We start from the raw sequence: 24262 nt of genomic DNA on the forward strand, positions 1-24262 counted from the left end.
CAGCCTATGTACAATGGCACAGCTCATTGGGAGCTGCCAGCTGCCCTGCTTGCCCTTTGACCAACCAGGCTACTTACTTAGGCGCCTCACTGTGGCTTTAGAAGCCTGATGTGAGGCTCCACTTTGAAAATTCTTGACCTCCATTGCTGCCCATGTGCCTGCAAAGCCAACAATTACATGTGCCAAAGCGCCACTTGCCCGGCTGCATGCACAAATTAAGCACTCGGCAGCGTTGGAGACTGTGGCTGTTCATTTGCCACTGGGAGCAGCCAGGTAAGCAAAACTCAGGAGAAGGAAAATTTCCGCCCCATTCCATGACTTCTCTATGACCTGCCCCCTTGCTCGCGCATCTCTGTCGCATGCACTCTGCACAGCTTTGATGTTTCCTCCCTTATCATACCATGCAACATGGCTATTAGCTGGGACCAATAACAATTAGACTTTTACATCTGGCTTTACTAGTTACCAGGGTACAGCTTAGAGAAGCATGTTAGAGGAGAGCAATGCGGACTCATTCTGTCTTATATACTGCACCTTCCTCCTCCTCTTTAGAAACCACTAGGGCTCTCTGATGCAATACTGCATACAGCAGCAGGGCATCCTTTCGCTGCAACAGGCTTGCTTGCCGATCTGAGCTTGTTCCTAACACAACCATGAGAGGCTATGGAGCCAGTCAAGTATCTGAATGGCCGGTTCACGTGCTACAGTTCTCTGCATTCAGGGCTGCCCCTATTCACTCCATGGTGCTTCATCTCTATAGTTCCTGACACTACAAGTTACTGCATTTGCATTAAGTGCTTAGGGCGGCAAGATCTCAAGCCCGGACCTGAGGGATCAATGGGCTATTGACACACTCATCATGCAGCATTTAGCAACATCCGTGCTCGTATTTCAGGCATATTTAACTTATATTAGAAAAGAGGACGGTTCAATGGATCATCGTGGCAACAGCAACTCTTCTACTTCTGCTAAAGAGGGTCACCTGACAAAGATCTGTGATTGGCTGGGAGAGATGAAATCTAGGAGGCCAGGCCAGGCCAGTTATCAGAAAGATCTACCCCATCACTGGCACTCCTGCAAGGGCTCAGGGCTAGGCAGAGCAGGCCTCGGTTGGATTTGTAACAAGCAAAGTGCTTGGCCAGACCTATTCACCGTACATTCTGCCTGCTCTCCCTTGCAGTGAGGAGGGCCTCCTAGTGCTCCTGCTCTCCTTCCATAGTCTGAAATAGCGTTTATCATGGCTGCAGCGCATCGCAAGTGCTTGTCTCTGGCAATAGTGTTAGTGTGAGCCTCACGTTCATTACCTGCATCGCCACCTGCCTGAGGATCAAATGTCACCACCGCACTTCAGGAAAGACAGCAGCAGCGCCAGGAGAGCCTCCATGTCTAGCTGCATGAAAACAATCTGCAGGCACAGCCTGAGGAGATAAGGAAGAGCAAATGCCGCATAAATACCCACGTTGAAAAGGAAAAGAGCCAAGCTCCCCCCTCCCTCCGCCCTGTACATTGTTCAGACGTAGTCAGCACAATAGGGCAGGTGGTAGCTTCTCTCCTGGCCACACACCACGGAGCTCTTTGGTCAGGGGCTTTGGCTTCTGCCAAATGTAATTAATTTCCTCTGCACATTCAAAGCAAGGTGGCTTCTGTTCAGATGATGGGGGCACTTGCAGCTTACAAGGAACTGCCAGCGCCTCTGCTGAGTCCCAGCGAGCTGGGCCTGCATGCAGAAAGCATCTTGTACAATGAGGACCTTAAACTGATATCTAGACTATGCTTTGGGATCTTCCCGTCCTCCAAGGGAGAGGTGCTGCCACTGGGGAAGCTGCCTCAGCTGTTTAACAGCACACAGCAACGTTAGACTTTACGGCAGGAAGTAAAATTGAAACGAGAGGAGAATGGGGGTCAGCAGAAAATGGCTCCTCAGCCCCAGTTCAGGATCTTGCTTAACTTTCAGCACATGCTTAATTCCCATAGGAGTCAATGTAAAGGGGTAGATTTAAGCGTTGTGTGTAAGTGCTTTCCTGAATCAGGATCTCAAATTGGAATTTACCAATTACTTCTAATTTTCCAGAGTCCAAGGAGGATCTTGACCTAGCAGATACTGTCAGCACACTCAGTTTAACACCTCTTCTGGCAGGGCAGGGTACACTGTATCTAAACTGAACACGATGCATCTGTATGGAATTATCCCCTCCTCTCTCTGAATCACCACTCTCCCTTTTCTGCGGCTAGTCTGAAACAGCCTGCAGGGTGCTCAGGAGTCAGAGCACTTAAAGAAGACCTCAGCGTGGTCCTGCACTCCTCTGCTGTGCACTTCTGCTCCAGCATTTATGACACAGGGGAGTTCCATGCAGTGCTAAAGGATTCTGCTGCCCTGTGAACCGCTCTTCCTTGCACAGAGCATCTGACCCTTTGTCTTTGTTTGGTCTCGGCTGGTTTTGGAGTGTCAGGTTTTAAATTTGTTTCCCACAGAACCAGCTCACGGCAGAGCCCAGCAGTGGGCTGCTCCAGCAGCAGTCACACTGTGAATCTGTACACTGCAATTAAATTGGCCATTTATTTCATAGGCTTCCCTGCTCAACGGTTTTATGGTACAATAATTGCAAAATAACTCAAATAACAGAGGGAGATTAATCCCAATTTTACCTGTGCCACAGTCACAAAATTCTCAGTGTTGTGTGCTGTGCGTAGCTATATTTAGGTATCAGTTTGTATGGGCGTAGCACAAGCCTGATTATTTATGGTTTGTATTACAGTACCGCCTAGAGAGCCCCCCAGTCAGGATCTGGGCCCACTGTGCAAGGTGCTGTAAGTACACATAGTAAGAGAATGCCTGCCCTAAGGAGTTTACAATCTAAGTAGACAGACAGACACAGGGCGGGAGGAAAACTGAGGCACAGAGGACATGCTTTGCTCAAGGTCAGCCAGCAAGTCAGCAGCAGAGCTGGGAATAGGAGCTCAGTCTCCTGGCTCCCAGTCCAGTGCCCTTCCCATTAGACCACACAGCCTCCAATGGGGGCCTCTGGGCAATACTTCAATACAACAATGAAACAACACATTGAGAAAAAGAGAGGAGCCTGCAAGAGGAATGGCCTGGCCTACACACGCCAATGGCATTTGACTTAACTTGGGTCCTCGAGCAGCTTAAATATCTTCTAGCACCAGGTACAATCAAGTGTGCAGAACACAGGACTGGAAGCCAGGGATATGCATGGATGTGGGCTCAGCGAGGTCTCTCGAGCTCTGTGATTTGATAGCCTCCCATGTGGCGGGGTGAAATCCAGGCTCCACGGATGTCAGCAGGCGTTTTGAGCTAGCTAAGGTGCTCAGATACCACAGCGAGGGGAAGAATAACGAGCGCAATGGACACGGCTAGTGAACCCTTGGCTACAGGGATAATGCTGTTGCTACCTGCCTCACAGAGGCCTTGGGAAGGTTAATTAGTGTTCAGAAGGTGCTTTGACAAGAAACAGTGCTAAATAAATGATAGTGTTGTTACCCTCATAGGCAACAGGCCACATCCTATGGTTTTCTCAGTCCAATAACCTCACTAGATGTTCGCCTATATAAAACCCCCTTCTAAGGCATCATTACAAAGCTTATAATCTACTGAGTGTGATCATCCTATTTGTATAAACATACCACTCTTGTATATGAAACAGAAATATGAAATATAACTGTGAAGGCCTACTGTAATTATGCAAAGTGTGGGCCATTAATGGTGGTTTAGAATCTTGATGACTGCCATTAACCAGGGCACTTGTCTGCAGATGAGTGTGTTTTACCTGCAAGTTTTCCAGTTTGTGTGTGTGCTGGCAAGTGGGCAATGAAGTCTTGCAGTGACAATGTGATCATGTTACTTGAACTGGACTCCATCTTTAACCTGGTGTCTTTCCATTGAGAAGGAGGCGGTGGGAACCCAGAGAGAGACAAAGGATTCCTGCCTTATGCAAAAGATATTTAAAGGGGTGGAACAGAACAAAGAGGAGAAGAGCCATCATGAACAACCCCGTAGCTACCACCTGAGCTGGAACAAGAGCTGTATCAGGTGAAAGAAATGTGCCCAGGCCTAGAAGGTGTCCAGTCTGAGGGGGAAAAAAAAAAAAAAAAAACTTACTGAAAAATCTCTGAGGGTGAGATTATCTGTATTCAGGTTGATTAGACATAGATTTGCACATTTTATTTTATTTTGCTCAGTGACTTACTTTGTTCTGTCTGTTACTACTTGAAACCGCTTAAATCCTACTTTCTGTATTTAATAAAATCACTGTTTACTTATTAATTGACCCAGAGTATGTATTAATACCTGGGGGAGGAAACAGCTGAACATCTCTCTCTCTCCTTGTTATAGAGGGTGAACAATTTATGAGTTTACCCTGTATAAAGCTTATGCAGGGCAAAACAGATTTATTTGGGTTTAGACCCCATTGGGAGTTGGGCATCTGAGTGTTAAAGACAGGAACACTTCTGTGAGCTGCTTTGGGGCAAGTAATTCGGAGCCTGGGTCTGTGTTGGAGCAGACGGGCATGTCTGGCTCAGCAAGACAGGGTGCTGCGGTCCTGAGCTGGCAGGAAAAGCAGGAGCAGTAGTCATCTTGGCACATCAGATGGCAGCCCCCAGGAGGGCAGTTCTGTGATACAACCTGTCACCCCCACCCCCGCATTACTGATGCTTGGCTCAAAGATATACCAGAGCAGCTAACCCTACCTTTCTCAGCATGACTGGGGACCCATAGGCAGCACGTAATGGAGACTGGGGGAGGCTAAGTCTCCCTAAACCACACACTGCTGGGGTGGGCAGTGACAGATTTGAGGCCCCCAGAAAAGTCCCCCCCCCCACGGCTCTGGGGCACACAGCTTGCCCAGTCTAGGAGCCACGGCAGAGGGCAAGGGGTGGGGAAGGGGAACAGAGCTGTGGGCAGAACAGGAGAAGGACAGAGCTGTGGGCGGAAGGGGGAGCCCAGTCACAGGGCAAGGGGTGAAGCAAGGGAGGAGTTCCAGGCTCAGAGCTCCAGCCAGGGCTTCTGCCACAGCCCCAGCCAAGGCCGAGCGCTCAGCCCCTTCCTCATGCCCCCCCATGGCCCTGACCAAGCTCTCAGCGCCCGCTGCCAATGCTATGGGGGGGAAGGAGCCAAACTCTTAGCTCCTCCCCAGGTTTGGGGGGTGGTGGAGAGCAGCAGTGTGGCCTCAGCCAGAAGAGGCAGGGCTGGGGCTAACCTCCCCAAGGGAGATCTGTGCTCCAATGCTTTGCCAAGCCTGAGACAGCTCACATCATGCCATTTTCCTGACTGGAACATTGCTACTCTCACAGCACCTTGGGAGAGCCCTCAGCTACTAAGTCATTTGGGATGAAGTAAAGTACAGCTCGTATCATGTACTAGCCCAGGGATCGGCAACCTTTGGCACACCGGGCCGGGCCGGTTTGTTTACCTGCTGCGTCGGCAGGTTTGGCTGATCGCGGCTCCCACTGGCAGTGGTTCGCTGCTCCATGCCAACGGGGGGCGGCGGCAGGAAGCGGCAGCCAGCACATCCCTTAGCCTGTGCTGCTTCCCAGCGGGTAAACAAACCGGCCCAGCCCAGCAGGGTGCTTACCCTGGCGAGCCACATGCCAAAGGATGCCTGTGCTAGCCCGTGGGCTCCAGGATTGGTAAGAGCTGACTGTACACAACAGCTGGGACCCATTAACACACCAAAAGACTTAACTTGGAGATGAGGAAAGCAGGTTAGAGTCACCCTCCATATTACCTCAGTTTGCAAGAGTAGCACGAGACAGCTCCCCTGCCTGCTAACGGGGCCTGCATTATATAGGGTCTTAGACCACGCCCCTGCCCAATTAGCTTGAGAACCACCCAGAAAAAGGTGGAGTCTCCTGCATGCTGCATGGCAAATACACTCCTCAGGATCCATGGACTACAACTCCCAGTGAGTGAGCAATGTAAAAAGAGTGCAGGATAGTGGTAAGAAGGGTGGGGGGCTTCAACTTGGCCAGCCTCATGTGTGCTGCTGACCCGCTTCTCCAGTCTTCCCCTGTCAATGCAGTAGAGTTTGGGCTCTCACAAGGTACTGGGCCTTTTGTACTGGGCTGGCTGCATGTCTGCATCAGTGGCATTTCACTGCTGTTACTGTGCTGAAGTTTAGCACTACTTTTCTCTCTTTTAATATGTCCTCCCTGGTAATAAATCCCAGTTGTCATTAGTTACGCACCTTCACCCAAGCTGAGCATTGTCTGAAGCATGAGACCCCTGCCCTAGGATAAGCTTCATGCTGTTCCCTTCAGCACCCCACCCTGCCAAGTGAGAACAGCTGCTATTTGAGGAGGCCGGGGTGGAGAGCGTGAGCTCTCTTTGCAGCAGCTCTGATTGGTTGTTCAGTCCCATGAGGCAGACAACACAACCAGAGGGCTTAATTTGCTAGTGGGCTAGCGTGTTCTTAGGAGCCCCTTTCAGAACTCAGTCACTTGGGAGGGCCCCCTGAGCACTGGTGGCAGGATAGGTGATACCCAAGGCACCACTGTGGTCAAGTGGCTAGAGCACTAGACTAGGACTCAGGAGACCTGGTTTCTATTTCTGGCTCTGTCACTGCTTTGCTGAGTGACCTCAGCCAAGTCACAGCCCTACTCTGTGCCTCAGTTTCCCCATCTGTAAAACAGGGATAATGCTTTCCTGCTTTGAGATTCGTGGATGAAAAGCAGGGCAGGCTGTGCCCATCACTGTGACATCTGAGCAACCTCCAGAGGGGCGTTAAGTGCTGTGACTATCTCCTGCCAGTCACTGCATTAGCCTGCTGTGCTGAGTTCTGTGTGTGTCCGTCTATAATGGGAAGTCTCTTTCTACAGTTGCTGGATAGGTGTTTGTTTTCCCCTGCTTTGTTAGTTGTGGCCAAACAGCCTTTTCATCATGTGAGAGCCAGACTCAGCCAGCTGAGGGGTTTATGCATCTTAAGAAACCTGTTATCTGGGCACAGCGCTGTGTGGTGCAATGGGCTTCCTGAGCAAATGGAAGCAGGAATTCTGACTGGGGTGCCGCTCTGCACAGCCACTCCGCTTTATGGAGTACGTCAGAATGGCCATGCTGGGTCAGACCAATGGTCCATCTAACCCAGTATCCTGTCTTGTGACATGGCCAGTGCCAGATGCTTCAGGCAGAGGGAATTAACAGAACAGGACAATTATCGCATGAGCCATCACCCAGTCCCAGCTTCTGGCAATCAGAGGTGTAGGGATACCTGGATCATGAGGTTGTGTCCCTACTGATCTTGACTAACAGCCATTGATGGACCTATCCTCCATCAACTTATCTAGTTTGTTTTTTTTTAACCCAGTCTTCATAACATCCCATAGCAACAAGCATGGGTGGAGCATGAACCCCCCCACCATGGGGAGCTAGTCTTCTGGCCCCACCCCTTCTGTCCAAGGCCCTGCCCCTACCCCGCCCCTTCTCCCCTCCTTGCGCACCAGAGCCCCCACACAGCCAAAGAAGCCCTGTACGAGCCACCCTTAGCACCGGCCCACTAGCCCGCCCCAGCCGCTCCCAAGCCCTGGGCCACTAGCTTCAGGTGGTGAGGGGCAGCAAGGGTGTGGTCTCAAGGTGGAGCATGGGCAGGGCCACACCTGGGTTAGGAGAGGTTTAGCCTTCCCTGGCCTATTATATCCATCACCCATGGCAACAAATTCCACAGATTGCTATGCATTGGGTGTAGATATACTTCCTTAAGTTTGTTTTAAAATGTTGCCAATCTCCCTGGAAGCGGACGGGGGACATGGGGCTACACACCAGCCCATTTATTTACTGAATGTTATTTGCTTGTTTAGACCACATTAGCAACAGAAAACATCAGAATGGGATTGAGGAGACCTGGGCTTGATCCCCAGCGCTGCAACTGACTCACTGGATGGCCTTGAGCACACCACCACTCCTATCTGTCTTCATTTCCCCACGTGTAAAATGGAAGGCACTTAGGCTCCCTATACAATGCGTGGGGTGAGATGGATGCTTAAGAACAGGATCTACCATATTTACGTCTAAGGAGTTTCTGAGGGGCTTTCACATGCTTGACTGGAAGGTGACAGATGTGCACAGCCTGGAGCATGGTTCTGTAATTAATGAGTTCTCCCTAGAATGACTGTTGGAAGGAATAAAGCAACCTTGAGAGGAAAACTTTGGGGTCATATTATGAAATCAAGTCATCTGAATGAGGTGAGCAGACTGCTGATGATTTACTCCTTCAGGAACCTAGGATTGTCTACACAGGGCCATCCAGGAAAGTTAATCTGAATTAACTAAAGAGGTGAATTTGAAATGAATTAGTTATACCTCACTAAACCCCTGTATGAACACATTCATTCAGAATTAGCATGGCCTTAATGTGGTGTAGCTGAATTCACTGCCACAGTGAATTAAATTAAATTGCATTAAGACCACTTTAAATCTTAACAAGAGAATCCACAAAGGGATTTAATGCAGTTTAACTAACCCCTTCAGATTCACCCCTTTAGTTAATTTGGATTAATTTTCCTGGATGTCCCTGTGTAGACTAAGAGCTCTAGTGTGGAGACCTGCTGAAATTTTACTCTGTTGATGCAGCAGAGAATCCTGTGGCACCTTATAGATTAACAGACGTTTTGGAGCATGAGCTTTTGTGGGTGAATACTCACTTCGTCACATGCATCTGACGAAGTGGGTATTCACCCACGAAAGCTCATGCTCCAAAACGTCTGTTAGTCTATAAGGTGCCACAGGATTCTCTGCTGCTTTTACAGATCCAGACTAACACAGCTACCCCTCTGATACTCTATTCTGTTGATGTGATCTTCACAAATTGGGGACTGTCTCATTCTGTACCCGTGAAATGGTGGTGCTGTTTTGAGACCATCAGTGAGGCTGTTGTTTTTTGTATTTTTTTTTAAATATAGTCACTGATTCAGAGAAATTTACAACAGGCTTAAACCCAACATGTGGTTGTTTTAAGAAATAAATGTTCTCAGCAACAAACACAATAATTCATATATTCAAACCAAAACAGAGTGAAACAAGCATGGATCCTTTGCAGCAGGCTGTTTGCTATAGCCCTGGGAGTCACTGCCGATTTCAGCACTTGGTCGCTCTTCCAGTGCTCTTTGTCCTATAAACAGACAACGCTTGCATCATAGCCCATGTTGCTCTGGAATGGGTTGTTTCCTTCAGAAGTTTGGCTCCGGTGTAGGAAAGTGTCCCTGTTCAGGAAAACTCCTAAGCCTGTGCTTAATTTTAAGTGTGCCAGACTGTGTCCCTCCAAACTCAGGCCTGTTAATGGGTTAGCACTGGAATCCACGCTGTCAGTGCAAAACCAGCTGGAACTCCTGCATTTTGGCTGTGAATCCTAAGGCTCGCTCCAACCCTGGAATCAGAGCATGCACTCCAGGTGGATCCCAAAGATAACTGCAGTGTGAAGTGAAATCAAAGCCCTGGCTTTAGCCTCAATCCTGCCCTGGAGGAATACAGGCTGTGTAACATAGCTGCTCTGTGTAATGCAGCTGCCCTTCTTTGTTTAAAGAAACAGAGCTATGGAGAATACAAATGAAAGGAACAGAAAAGCCCAGGATGATGCTGGAGACACATCTGCCTGTGATTTACCTCCACTGGAGGTCAATAAATTAAATTCTGCATAAGATTCGTGCCTAGTGAAGGAAAGGACTGAGCTGGTGTTTGAATTGCGGGGGAGAGGGGATGTGTGAGGTGGTCTATCCTGCGGTATATCAGACCCCACTGAGCCCTGCTTGTAAATTACATTGGAGTTACCCTGCAGATTGCATCCATTGCCCAAGCTAAGCAGAACTCACCAGAGAACTGTGCAGCTCAGATGCACTGAGGAGACAGCACATGGATTATCATTCCCCTGTTCCTTTCAGATATTTTCTTCTTCCCATTAAGAAACAAACAAAGCTGCTCCATAAAACAGGGTTAGCATCAGAGGGTGGCCTTTTGTCTCCCAATTAAAAATATACAAGCACCAAAAATCCCATGGGTGTGGGTGTCTCATCCTGATGACTAAATTAATAGAGCAGGGTTTGTTCAGCAGAGAGGAAGCCTTCGGCTGTGAAATCAAAATACGCCTGGGAAACAACTTAAAGTGAGAAATAATAACTGTAGGGATGAACATTTCCTGGGCTGGTAGGAGGCCCACAGCTTTATTTATAGTAACTAAAGTGGAAAACTGCAGTGCTCCCTCTAGTCTCCCTGCACAGGCCAAGGACCGAGAAGGGTCAAGGCTGCAAAGTCCTCGCTTCTCAAATTAGTTGTAGGGTCACGGCATTCTTGTTTTGATGGTGGCACTGGGAAAAATGGGGTAAGCAGCCACGGCTTCCTATTCACCTCTAGATCAGAAACTGCTTCTCCACCAGTGTTTTTGCTGCCAGATTTGTCCTTCCAAGTGCATGCTGCAGCATCTTCACCAACTGAAAGCAGAACAGAGCATGAACCAGAACCTGCCCTGGCAGCACCACAAAAACCCCAAAGGCAGACATGCATCCGACGAAGTGGGTATTCACCCACGTCTGTTAGTCTATAAGGTGCCACAGGACTCTCTGCTGCTTTTACAGGCAGACCAAGCACTTTGAAGGATGCTGTTACACAGCAGCCCTCACGGAAATGAACTATCTGATCAGAAGCTACGTTTTGCCATCGACTCCCAGTGTAAAGCGATTTTGACCACTCAGCGTGGCTGAACTCAACCAAGCAGGGGATACACAGCAATAGTGGTTTGAATTGGGATGGGTTTCCGAGCCACTTTTAGAGATGGGTCAAAAAATGGAGGTGCATAAATGCCCATGATGTAATTATCTTGATTGCTAACACTGGTTGGATAACTGTGCAGGCAAATCAATAGCTGTGCTAGTGCATGTGATTAGCCTATTTGCAAATGAGGGCAGCATTTGGACACCTACTCACTGCAGAAAACCTTGCACTTGGCATTACCGCCTGTCACTGGCTTTACCTTCTGCACAACAAAGGTGATGATTGCGGCCAGCAGGAAATCCTGCGTTCCCAGGTCGACGACCGAGAAGAGCAGGGTGTTGAAGACAAGCAAGGCCAGCTCGTTGTTATAGAAGAGAGTCCTGCTGAACAAGGCACTGGCATCTGGGGGCAGGAAGAAGCTGCTTAGAGCAATATTTAGGATGATGGACATCGTGCCCATAGGCGGGTGCATGATACACCTTGGTAGAGCCGTTAAACTCTGCTGAAGATAATTCTGTTCAGCTTCTGTGGAGGGCAGCATGTGCATGACCCTGTACACAGAGCCTGAAGCATGATCCCAGCCCTAGCAACAGTGCCGGGCTGAATCTGCCGCATCGTGCTGCTCCTTCTGTACCGGCGAATACTTTGATTTTTCCTGGGTGCATCCAGGGGTTAAAGGAAGGTGGGGCAGGGTGGGGAGCACACGGGCTTGGCACGGTCCAGGGCTCTCCTTCCCCTCAGCTAGTGCAGGGAGCCTGCCCCCTCTTGTCTCAATGGAACGGGAGCCCCAGCTCCTGCCAGGGCAGCACTGATTCCAGCAGGAGGTGAAAATTTTACAAATGCTCCTGTTGTGTCTGAACCCATTGGCAGCTGGGGCAGGTCCTGCTCAAGCAGGGCAGCCCTCAGGTGTAGCTGGGGGTCACGGCCTCATGCATGGAAGACAGGGCAGGTGGCTGAGTCAGTGACAGCAGACTTCAGCGCTGCACAAAGGGAGCAGAATCCTACTAAGAGAGCCAGCCCCTCTGTCAGCAGGAAGGTTTAAAGGCCCCCTGTACCCTTGCAGGGCTCAGGTCCTACCTCTCAGATACAGCTAGTAGAGAGCAGAGGACTCAGTTCAGTACAATGAGACATGCTCAGACCTGGCAGCAGCAGGAGGAAGGAGGAGCTGAGTGATCCTGGGTAGTGAGATCTTGGAGATCTTAGGAGCCAATATCATCCCTCCACTTGGGAACAGACATTTGAAGTTTACAATGGGGCATGCTCTGCCCATCCCTTCCCAACAGGTGGAGGTCTGGCACCCCGTCTCCACCCAGGGCCAGCACTACCTGAATCAGCATGTGATGGATCCCATTAACAGCACAAAATGCAGTGACTGAGCGGCATGAGTGACTGCAAGGCCTAGGTGATGAAATCAAACTGGAAATAGTCCTGTACAGAGCAGCTAACCCCCGAGTGTCCCAGCCTGCAGTCACACCTTGCTGACGACTGCCAGAAATTAGAGGACCAGGAGGATTCACATCTGAGTAAATAAGCTCCCAAGAAAAGCTCAGTGAGCTACCTTTGTACAGAATGGACATGTCTACTGGCTCCTGGAACTCCATGTCCATAAAACGCTCCAGGAAGAACTTGTCCTTCACAACGTAGTCCATATCTCTGTATGCCTGGGGGAGAAATGATGGTGCTGTCAGTGGGTTAGGAGAAGTAGTGATGCACATGGCAGCCTCACCATGGTGTCCAAATAGCTGAGTGGGCCAGAGAGAAGAACATAAGAATAGCCATTTTGGGTCAGACCAATGGTCCATCTAGCTCAGAGCTCACCATCTTCTCTGCAATAGTGTACAGAGACCCTAGAGAGCAGGGTTCCATTATGCTAGGCAAACACACAGCAAACACACAGCAAGAGAAACAATTCTGCCCCCCGAGAGGTTACAGTCTCCCTTCACAGGACAATGGACGCATTCACCCCATTTACAGGTAGGCAACTGGGACCACTGATCAAAGGTATTCAGGCTCCTAACCGCCTTTGAAATCAAGGGGTGTTAGCAGCCTAAACACTTTGGAGGATCTGGGCCTAAGGGACTTTGCCAGGGTCATAGAGGGAGTCCATGACAAAGCTGGGAACTGAACCTCAGAACTCCTGGTCAATGCCTGCTCCCTGACAGCCTCCTCCCTTCCCCCGTTCGGGAAGCAGTGGTTCTGGGTAGATATCAGGATTTTTTTTCATTCCAACGGTGACTGGGATTAGGAACCATCTACAGGGAAGGCGGCAGGGTGCTAGCGAAAGGGCACTCCAACGTGTTTGGAGTTAGTGTGTACAAAGTATACAGGGGCAGATCCTACTATCAGGTCTATGCATGCCATGCACGTGGGCTGCAGTAGGGGGCATAGTTGAGGGTGGGGTTTGGCCCCTGAACTGCAGATTTGATCAGATTTGGGTGCAGCCACTACAAATCTAGTGGCTGCACCCCCGATCTGCTGCATGTGACTGACTTCATAGACTGCCAGGGGGCGGGATCAGCTGAGCAACAGGTTTTTGGAGAGGTAGGTCCAGCCTGGAGCCATTTAACCAACCTCCACCCCAGCTCTTTGGGCACTGGGACCTAAATCGGACGTGATCTCCAATTCCACCCTTGTTGGGGATGAGCAACCTGCCGGCCTTGGTATTAGACACGAAATCTGGTGCTATGCCTGGTGTCAACAGCACCTATAATACTTTTTGCTCTCCTAAAGTGCCGTCCATTGGATAATCTCAAAGCCCTTCATGAATATCAATTAAGCTTCAGAACTCCCCAGCGAGAAAGGGACGATCACCCTCATTTTACAGCTGGGGAAACTGAGGCATAGAGAGGGGCAGCAACTTACCTAAGGTCACACAGTGAGTCAGTGACAGAGACTAAATGAACCCAGAAGTCCCAGTTCCCAGTCTCTTGTTTCAACCACTAGTTCCCACAAAAATCTTAGGGTGGACACAACCAGACCTTTGGAAAAGGCAAATAATAGACTGACGTGTTCAAGGAACGAGCTGAGAAATCGATTCAAAGTGTAATAACTCCTTAGTCTTTGCTCATGTAAGTCGACCCTGACTCTCTTGCCTCTTGGGCCCTGCAAAGAAAGTTCCCAGAAGCACTTTCAGCTCACGGCAGGAGCCCAGCTCTCTGCTTCTGAGGAAAAATAATTTGTTTTCATTCAAATTTTCACTTTGGCAGCAGGGATATTGGCTCAATTTTCACCTGCTGCTTTGGAGCCTTTGCTTTGCATGCCAGAGACCCACAACTGGGGAGTTTTCAATTATGAACCACATACGGCAAGATGTAGTTACAAACAGCTGGGCAGCCTGTAGTTCTTAAACAAATGAAATCAAAGGGACTTGCAAGTGTGCACTTCAACTCAGGTGAGATTGAGTGATGCTAGTGACAGGTGGAGCTGTGCAAAGCTCATCCAATTGGGATCACAGAAGTTTGGGAAATTGTATTTGCTCATTTGATTTGAATTCAAATGAACACAAACCTCAGCTCAGCTGGCCAAGTTTTAATGGTTTTGAGCATCTGAACTTGACTTGGGCAAGAACTTATCTGTCCCAAAGGCTCCTGCATCTGTCCAAACTTTCCAGTGTGTAATGGAGCATGGCATCAGTGACACTTGCCTCATTTGGGGTTCCATAGAATATATCATAGAATATCAGGGTTGGAAGGGACCACAGGAGCTCATCTAGTCCAACCCCCTGCTCAAAGCAGGACCAATCCCCAGACAGATTTTTGCCCCAGATCTCTAAATTGCCCCCTCAAGGATTGAACTCACAACCCTGTGTTTAGCAGGCCAATGCTCAAACCACTGAGCTATCCCTCCATAGCACTGTAGGGTCTGGAATGGATAGGTTTGGCTATGGGACATTGGTTCAGATCGTTACAGAGAGATGAGTCAGGTGCAAAATTCTGATCTGAACCATGGTTTGGATTCCAGCATCCACCCAGGAAGTTCATCTGTGTTTGGATCTGGCTGTAATGAATCATGGACGAATCCAGGACCTCCAGCACCAAAATCACAAGACTCTACACCACTTGGATTAAAGGAATAATGCCCGGATCCTCAAAGGTATTTAGGCTTCTAACTTCCATTGAAATCAATTTGATATCACAATCGCTGTGAAGAAGAGACCAGTCCTAAGGAACATATGACAATCACCAATGCAGTGGTGTGTTATAAAAGGTTTAGGTTTAGACCATTTCCAGTTTTGCCTTGAAAATTGTGCCCTGTTCGCTAGTAAGGTGTCTCCTGGACAGGATGGGTGCAAGGACATTTTGCGCTCTAGGCGAAACTTCCACCTTGCGCCCCCCCCATCCCCAAGCCCTGTGGCAGCTCTCTGCCCACCCCCACCCTAAGGCACCCCCCTGCCCCCATGGCAGCTCCCATCACAACTGCGGCAGCTCCCCCCGGCCCGAGGAGTTGTGTGGCAGCTCCCTGCTCCAGCTCATTTCTTTTCCACCTCCTCCCCGAGCACACTGCTCCACTTCTCTCACCTCCCAGGCTTGCAGCGCCAATCAGCTGTTTGGCACTGCAAGCCTGGGAGGGAGAGAAGCAGAGTGGGGCAGTGTGCTCAGGGGAGGAGGTGGAGCAGAGGTGAGCTCGGGCGGGGAGTTCCCCTGCGTGCCACCCCTCACTTTATTTGCTGCAGGCGGCCCTCTCCGCACCCCTCTGCCCCAGCTCCCTCCGCCTAAATGCCAACAACGACCAGGGCGACCGAAGATCCGGCTACCACGGTCACTGCTGAAGGACCCGAAATGCCGCCCCCCAAATGCTAGCACCCTAGGTGACCGTCAAGGTCACCTAATGGGTTGCACCAGCCTTGCTCTTGGAGCAGGGAGTTCAGGAGAGGTGAAGAGCAGTAAGAAGGTAAAATCCATTTGACAGTCAGAGACACAGTTAGGGTTCCAGGCTACTCCAGCTATTCTCTAGCATCATCGTAAGGAAAGGCTGGATTTATCATCATATTTTTTTGAAAGGTGTGACTATATTGGAAAGGGTTCTGATTTTTTTCCAACACCAGCCTGCACAACGGATCTGGTGATAACACTCACAGAAACTGCAGGTTTCTTCTGCTCCTGAGAAATCTTGAGAGCGGAGAATTGAAAACCAACCCGTGTAAAGAAAAGCATGAAAAAACAGCAGTAAGGAGTCTAGGTAGCCCAGCAAAGGGAGAAATACCTCCATCAAGGGCTGCATTATCTTGTCATACAGCTGCCTGGCTCTGTCTGTGAGAAGCACCTCGAAGGCCTGAATGTCAGAGTTGGCCTCCAGGCCTCTTAGAAGGCACAGGTTCTCCTGCCAAGGGAGACAACTGAAGTGTAACCAGGGAAAGGCAATAATATTGGCTGGCATCTCCATAGGGCTGTATGTCCCAAGATCGCACGGTTCTCTACAGAGTGATTCCAGATTCTGTACACAAGGATTATGCCACCCACCACTAAAGGCAAAGAGAAAAGGCTTCTGCATTAAAGAAAAAATAAACGAGACAAGTACTGCCTCCTCCTGTGCCTTATGGTAAACCCTGCACTGGCCCCCATGAGGATGGCAGCCCTCCAGATGCACAGACCAGCAGGCTCAAGGAGGAGTGACTAGGAAGTAAGACTGAACAAGGAGGCTGGATTACCTCCTCTTTCCTGAGGCAGGCATGCATGGCATCCATGCCCACATCCGCATGGCCGTGCACGCTCCGCCCATGGACATAGAAGCCGTAGCATCCGTGCATCAGGATGAACACAGACACCTGCAGGGATGGAGAATAGGACATGGAGGATGAGAGGCTCATTATGTTTCTGGAGGTCAAGCCCAGAAATGTGCAGTGTGCACCAGACTCCTATGCTTCATGATGCCCCCCTGCTCCCTCCAAACACACATTATCTGTGGTGAACACACTGAGCCGCTGGCAATCTGTAGAGCAGACTTGGGTTACATCCAATGCTTATACATGCAGAGCAGCTACTCACGGTAGCAAGTCAACCCGGAGCAAGGGGAGTTGTGGCAGCGAATGGAACGAGAGCGAGTTACTCACTCATCTCCTCCCCAACCTCAGACCTGTTCCGAATCTCTTGTTTTCATGGACCATTAGCATAAAGAAACCAAAAAGGCTTTCTGGGCGCATGGCAAATCCAAGAGTGAATGAAGATGCAGAATGGATTCATAGCCACGTCACCAGCACAGGGAGGAAGCATATTGACGGGTCAAGAAGAAAGCTGATACATTGTATAAAGTACCCTGTGGATGGGAGTCTTCACCCTGCACTGCCCCCAGCCCTTTAGGCCCCCGCTGTCAACTGGCCTCTGCTTTGTGCCAGCGTGAAATTCACATGCACACCACTGAGTGTGCACACCTGCAGCCGCAGGCCTAACTGCCCAATGTGTGTGCACAGTGCGGGTTGCAAGGTGGGCAAATATAAGGTTTGTGTGCACAGAGTGGTGCATGCCCAGATTTTGTGTGCACAACCCAGGGGAGCCTGGCTGGAAATCAAGCCCTTTCCTAGTCAGGTAAATTAGAATCTAAATTAGAATTTTAGAGGTCCTCTGGTTTAGTTAACGAGGGTGTTATTAGGGAGACACAGAAACAACATCGTTTTACAATACAATTTAACCTTAACAGCGCCCCTTTAAATGTTCAGTTGGTGTAAATTTGGTGCAGCTCCATTGACTTTAATGTAGGGGCCGGCTCAGTGCACAGGATCTGTCGCTAACCCAGGGCAAGACTCACGTTGCTCATGGAACAGAGATCTATGAACTGATGAATCTTGTCCTCCACAAACCGCTCGTAGATGCCTGTGAAAAACGCCACCTGTAGAAACAGCAACACGCAGCTGCGCCGTCGTGACTTAGCAGACGTTTCACGTAACGCATCCCGGGAAGCAAGGCAACACAACGTTTCCTTTCCTCCCTTCTGCCCAACTTTTCAGGAGCACTCATTTTTGTCCTTCATCATGGCCCACAGGGGTAACACTCTTGCCCCCAGCTCACAAGTTCAAGTCCCACAGAAGCACATAGATTCAAAGCCAGTACTGATAGACATTCTGGGGTTTCAGGCATGAATGCTAGATTGGCTGATGACCCAACAGGTCTTTTCCTTCTCTAATCTCCATCATTTGTGCCATAGTGGAGGAGTGAAAGGTACCATCCTACAGATGAAATGCTAAACTCTTCTGCCCATCTTTGAGTGCCTAGGTGGATATTAAACCCACACCCTTAGGAGAACTTTGACATCTGGCTGAGCCTCCCCCCATCTCAAAAAGGGCCCGATCCTGAGTGCTCTTGGCTCGTTTCACTCCCTAAGTTTCCCCAGAGCACTTTACCAACATGACAGGCAGAGTGACCTGTGCAATCCCCAGTGCCAGCCAGAGAGAAGCAGCAATCCCAAATCTAAGGATTGGGCTCCAGGCAGCCAGGTAGGCGTCAGCGCCAGGGTGCAGATCCACGTTCAGGTCTCGTGATGTGATGTTCTTCAATCCCACAACCTTGAATAAAAACAGGTGAAGTAAATCAGAACTCTTATGTGAGATGAGTTCTTTAGGGGCCGCAAGGCACGAATAAATAACTGACCGTGGCGTATCCTGGAAGGTTACAGTAAACCTGGACTGTTCCCTGAATTCCTGACCCTTCTGCAAAAGTCTCCAGCACATAAAGCATTCAGGTCCCAGGGTGATGGACAGGGCATAGAAAGCTTCCTGCTTTCTAAACTCTTGGGACCAAATTTTCAACCAGCCTCTAAATCAGTGCCCACAATTTCATGCCCACCATTTTTTTCCCACATATAAAAACTCCCACATTGCTGTGAGCAAATGGGGTGCATAATTAACTTCTCAATTTGCAAGTGCAAATGCTGTTTGGATGCACAAATACAAGTTGTTGCAGAGGCAAGAAATTGGAGGTGCAGAGGTAGAGATTGCTTCCGGAAAAGAAACGGGATTCTTCTCTCACTGCCCAAATTCTGCCAGGCTCTGAACAGTCCATATGCAGAGTACCATGCTACATAGACTCACAGTCCTTAAAAGGAGGCATTTAATAAATGACTATATACAACAGACACAATTAACCATGCTTCCATAGAGCCTAAATTCTGGGTTTGTTTCCTTTCTTCTCCAGTGACCATAACCTGGCTGAATCTCTCTCTCCACAGCACACAGAGACATCTGGTGGCTGAATGCTATAACTGCAAGCCCAACTCATTCCACAGAGGGCCTGTCACCGAGATGCTGTACACTTTCTGCATCATTACAGATGCTCAGACTGGTTGGGATTAAAATACAAAACGTGTCTCATCCTCCCTGATCCCTTGCCCAAAGCTCAGTGGAAACCTCAAACAAGCCCAGTCTATTTCCCCTCCATGATCAGAGCTGCAGAATGGTGGCAGTACTTTTTCACGGTGTCACGTCCAGAATTATATCCACAGAGAGCACCAGGACTATGGATGGGTTGGTGCCAGATCCCAGAGGTTACTCCTTCCTCCAGGTGTCCCTATCCCCACCTCCCATGTACCTCCAGGAGCAGTAACACTGCGAACAGCTGAAGCGATGGATTCAATTTCCTATGAGTCTGAATCTCATTCCACTCATTGGCTATCAGGAAAGTTCTCCAAATACTCACAGAGGAAATGGCCCTCTGCCCTCCTAAGGGGAAAACAACACACTGATTTCAATTTGCTTTATTTTAAAAACCGGCACGGGCTCCTAGGACACAAAGCTTCACACAGTTGGGTTTCCCTGAGCCTCACTTCCATTAATTTACCGCTCTTGATATGAAATCATTACAATCAGAGGTGAGCTGGCTCCCAAAATAGCCGCCTGCCAAGCTGCCACTGATTTCCCAGAAGCGCGGAGGATCTGAAGTGCTTTATAAACACTAATTAGCCAAGTCAGCAGCAATGCAGCCCTGTGCTGTACAGCAGGGATTATCATCATATTTTTCCAAAAAGGGCCTCTCTTTCAGGGTGTTTGACTTTCAACACCTCGGGGGCGGGGGGGGAGGAGATTTTCAGAAGCTCCCAAATCACTTAGGCACAAATCAGTGGGATTGTGCTTCCAAATCCTTTATGTCCAGATATTAGAAAGTATTTAGTCATTGCTGCAGTCAGGACTGCACAGCCCCACAGAGGAACCAGACTCCTTAATCTCTTTAGAAAATGAGATTTCAACATTGCAATGCTGAGTGCAGCTAAGCATGGGGGGTGAAATCCTGGCTATTGAAGTCACTGGGAAAACTCCCATTGACTTTGGTAGGGTCAAGATTTCACCCAAGCACCTAAAAATGGAGGTAACCCCAAAGCAATTTCTGAAAATCTGACCCTAAGGGGACGTCCGCACTACAATCAGGTGTAGCTAGCTTTGATCTAGCTAGCTCGAGTAACGCTAGCAGAGAAGCTACAGCAGCACAGGCAAGCTCGTGAGCACATACCTGGGGTCCAGGTGGGCTTGGACAGCCCATGCTGCCAATCTGTGAGGCCGCAGCTTCACTGCTATTGTTATTGGAGCCTATTTCAATCAGAGCACGCTCGGATCTGTCCATACGTGCTGCAGCCATACCTCTGCCTGCAGTGTAGACACACCCTGAGTGACTTCACTAAGGCTGCACAGTGAGTCACCCACCCCGTCAGGAATAGAACCCAGGAGTCCTTACCCCCCGCCCCCCAATCTCACTAGACCATGTGTCCTCCCCCGCATGCTAAGTGAAGAGGAGCCAATGAGCATTCCATTGACATTTCTGCAACGCTGACGTTTTATAAAATCTTTGAGCACTGAATTCTCAAAAGAGAAGTGGAAACGGCATAATGTGCAGGGCTAAGGCTCTGTGGGCGCACATGCGTGCAGCAGGGACCGAGGTATGTCAGGGTGTGTCACAGGGTGGCTGGTCCCTGTGCAAGCCCCTGCACCAGAACAGATGTTCCCAATTTGGTCAATTTAGAGGGTGGGGCAGCACCTGGGGGGTTATAAAGGAGCAGGGGAATCAGAGGGGAAGTCCTGGGGAGAATCAGCCAGGAAAGGTCAGGGGACTGCAGGAGGTCTCTGGGGAAAGCTGCCGAGAACTCTCTGCAGGCCCCCTCTATAAGGAGGGGAAATTATCAGGAAGCCAGTGGAGGGGCTAGCCAGCTGTCCGTCCTGAGCCCGGGAGCCAAGGCCCGAGAAGGCTGAAGGCTGTGGCAGAGAGAGAGATGACTGCCAGCTCTCAGAGCCAGGGCACAGTGAGGGGTGCCAGGGACACTGGACGGAGCCCGGGCGCTGTAGTTGGTGTATTTGCCCGGCTTATTATGGTGTTGGGACTTGTTATGTGCATGGGGCTTTCTCCTATCATAATTAACCCCACAAGGATGATTTGCACAAAGAAAGACTGTATGGACTATTTCCACGGACTCCGTAGGACAGAAACGGAGGCAGGTTTTCAACCGAACACCCAGTGGAAAAGGGACCCTCCCCAGCTCAGTGAAAATGAGCGAGTAAGTGAGGGTGGGGGACAGCGAGTGACAGAGGGAGGTGGGATAGAGTGAAAGGGGCGGGGCCTTGGAGACGGGGTGGGGGAAGGGTGTTCAGTTTTGTTTGGTCAGAAAGTTGGCAACCCTAATTCGTGCCGTGGCCCGTGGCAGGAGGTAGCTCCAGTCAGCTCTATGACAGGGTGGTTTATAAACACAGAGGGCACAGAGAGGGAAAGGTTGAATTGACCTGCTGGTGCTTTAAATGCTGGTTTCTCCTTTGGCTTTTCCCAGTCTATCAGGAAGACGGAGATTGTCACCTGGGTGATCAGGAGATGAAGCAAGTCCACAGCCTGAAATAAGAGCAGCCAGAAAGATTTAGCTCACTACCACACAGCCAGCAGTCTCACTCTAGCCAGAGCCAGCTCAGCCAAACCTGGGGCCCCTCGGTGAAGCCATTTTTTGGGGTGTGGGGTGGCCTTCTCCCCTCCTGCCCCAAACTGCTCAGGAAGGAGAGGCAGTCCCTGGGGCAGAGAGAGGTGCAGGCAGCACAGACTAGGCAGGTAACTACTACAGTGCTGTGGGAGGGTGTCTGGGGATGGAGTTCAGCATGCGGTGACCCATGCACCAAAGCGCAAGTCACTGGAGCACCAGCTGCGAAGCTCTGTGGCTGCAGGGCCAATCGCGTGTCTGAGCTGGCCCCGGCTTTAGCAAAGGGACCCCGGGAGCTGCCCAGAATCCCAAGCCAAAGGCCACAGCTAACTTACAGCTAAGCTATGAGAACCTGTGAGAGCTCCTGAGAAGAGGCTGTTTCCAGGACTGCGGGTTTCAGACAGGCTGGAACCGCAAAGAAAACGGCATTTTCCCCCAGGATTTTGGCTTCTGACCTACTCTTAGGTGGGTTTTGAAACTCTTTGGGACAGGCTTTCCCACCCTCCCAGGCTGACCCCTGCCCCGCAGCAGCCAGTTCTGCCCTCTCCTCCCCATCCCCCACTCTTCTCTGCCCCACACGCCCTCCTGCTTACCTTTAACACAAAAGCACAGGACAAGTAGATAATAAAGTTGGTTTCAATTTGACTGCCTGTCGGGGACACCATAACCTCAACCGCTGAAGACTGCTGACCCTGGGGATGGATTAAATGAATTTAGACTGGAGGATAAAAAAAATCTTGTCATTTCCTACAGATCAAGGTTGAGAAAATCTGGGGTCACACTTCACCCACCAGCAGAGAATTGCTGCTCTAGCCCACCGTGTAGATTCCCCAGTGCTTTGTCTGTCAGGTCTTTAATAGCCCAAGCAACCAGACTTCCATCACTAGCTGCGGGAAACCTTTCCACAGTCCCATTGATCTCCCTGGAGGAATGAGACATCCCATCGTCTCTTTATTCTGAGCCTTCTTCAACCCTCAGCAATCTGGCTGGGCTTGATCCTGTGCTTTGGCACAGACTCTCCCCATCCCCGGCATATAAAAAATTCAGACTCTGAAGATTTCAAGTGTGACTTGACACCAGATCTATAAAGCATCAGGGCTGCCCAGAGGATACAGGGGGCTTGGGGCAAAGCAATTTTGGGGACCTCTTCCATAAAAAGAAGTTGCAATACTATAGAATACTATATTCTCGTAGGGGCCCCTGCAGGGCCTGGGGCAAATTGCCTCTCCTGCTTGCAGGCAGCCCTGTCAAGCACCAAGTCAGCCCGATCCCTGTGAACCCCAGAACTAAGCCAGGAAGCTGAGTAGCTAGAGCAGGGGGTCTCAAACTTCATTGCAGCATGACCCTTTTTTGACAACACAAACTACTACATTATCCCAGGAGGGGGGACCAAAGTCTGAGCTCACATGAGTCCCACTGCCCCGGTGGGGCGGCCAAACCTGGAGCCCCAGGTGGTGGGGCTTAGGTCCTGAGAGGTGGGGCTTGGGCTTTGGCCCAGGCCCCAGCAAGTCTAAGCCAGCCCTGGTGACCCCATTCAAATGGGGTTGCGACCCACTTTGGGGTCCTGACCCGCAGCTTGAGAACCGCTGAGCTAGGGACCCAGCAGTCCAGAACACCTCAGGAAAGAACCAGGCGAAATGCATAAAGAAACACGACTCACCTTGAAAACAATGAGCCAATAAATCCCCATCCCAAGGGTAACCATGAAGAAGGCGTTAGCCAGGGCCCCGGCAAAGAAGGCAAAGAACTTGACTAAAATCTGGGGGAGAAAAAAGGAAATGGACAAATATTGGGAGGAGAAAAACCTTTGTTACGTGTGTCGGCTTGACCCTGGCCTGGGTCAACTGCTGGAACTTGGAATCCTTTTTACATCCGGAAGGATCCCAAAAAGCTTTACAGACCATGGGCCAATTCCACCATGGATGTCAAAGGGCCAAGCCCCCACTGACTCCAGCAGGAGCTGCGCCGGCTTTCGCCAGGGACGAGTGTGGTCCTAAACGTAGCAATCACTTCCTCCAGTAAGGAAATGTGTGTTAGATCAAGCAGTTCCCCCACTGTGTATCTGAAACTCTTAATCACTAGCAGAGCAGTTTTCAGATGGCTTAATGACATCACTGCAGAAGCTGCTGGATCAGCGACGCTAATGCAGCTATATAAAGGCCATGTGGAGAGTTAATGCGGATGCCTCTGTCCCAAAGTAATAGGGAGGAATTTCACCTCTCTCTAGTGCTTTCTAGCCAAGGATCTCAGACACTTTATAGACATTAATGACTGAAACCTCCGGCTATATTTGGGGCTGGTGTTGATATTCCCAATTTACAGAGGGCAAAAACAAGGCAGGGACTGGTTAAAACCAGGAGGAGAGGGGGGAACCACAGGAAAGGGTAATCCCTCCAAACCCCAGAGAGTTGCATGGAAATGGTGTGGAGCGGACCAGAAACGGATGTACACAGTGTGGGGAGGGGAAGCACAGTAGATGGACCTCAGCTCATGGAATCTGGATAGAACAAAATCACTGGAGCAGGGAAGGAGTCAGAAAGTAGAGGCCACTTTGAACTGGATTCAGACCTGGATAGGAAGCTGGAAGAGTTGACTAAGGACATGGGTGTGATCCTGCTTCCTAATGACAGAACAGTTGGGCTCTTAAAATCTAGCAAGTAGGGATGGAGGAAGACCATG

General features: G+C 49.9%; 1 protein-coding gene across 1 annotated transcript in view; it reads right to left on the reverse strand.

The window, feature by feature from the left end:
- Positions 1-10260: 10260 nt before the first annotated feature.
- The window catches only part of LOC116832769 (meckelin-like), a 32808-nt gene continuing 18806 nt past the window's right edge, over positions 10261-24262 (reverse strand). Inside the window, exons 12-23 of the mRNA XM_032793773.2 lie at positions 23244-23342; positions 22177-22275; positions 21402-21504; positions 19228-19358; positions 18066-18206; positions 17453-17533; positions 16359-16475; positions 15914-16030; positions 13718-13813; positions 12270-12372; positions 10971-11113; positions 10261-10431 (exon numbers count right to left, since the gene is read on the reverse strand). Coding sequence (XP_032649664.2) covers positions 10351-10431; positions 10971-11113; positions 12270-12372; positions 13718-13813; positions 15914-16030; positions 16359-16475; positions 17453-17533; positions 18066-18206; positions 19228-19358; positions 21402-21504; positions 22177-22275; positions 23244-23342 — 1311 coding nt within the window. The 3' untranslated portion in view covers positions 10261-10350. The remainder of the gene's footprint in view (positions 10432-10970; positions 11114-12269; positions 12373-13717; positions 13814-15913; positions 16031-16358; positions 16476-17452; positions 17534-18065; positions 18207-19227; positions 19359-21401; positions 21505-22176; positions 22276-23243; positions 23343-24262) is intronic.

The sequence above is a fragment of the Chelonoidis abingdonii genome, chromosome 19, assembly GCF_003597395.2.
Source record: "Chelonoidis abingdonii isolate Lonesome George chromosome 19, CheloAbing_2.0, whole genome shotgun sequence".
In the NCBI taxonomy this organism is placed as follows: Eukaryota; Metazoa; Chordata; order Testudines; family Testudinidae; genus Chelonoidis; species Chelonoidis abingdonii.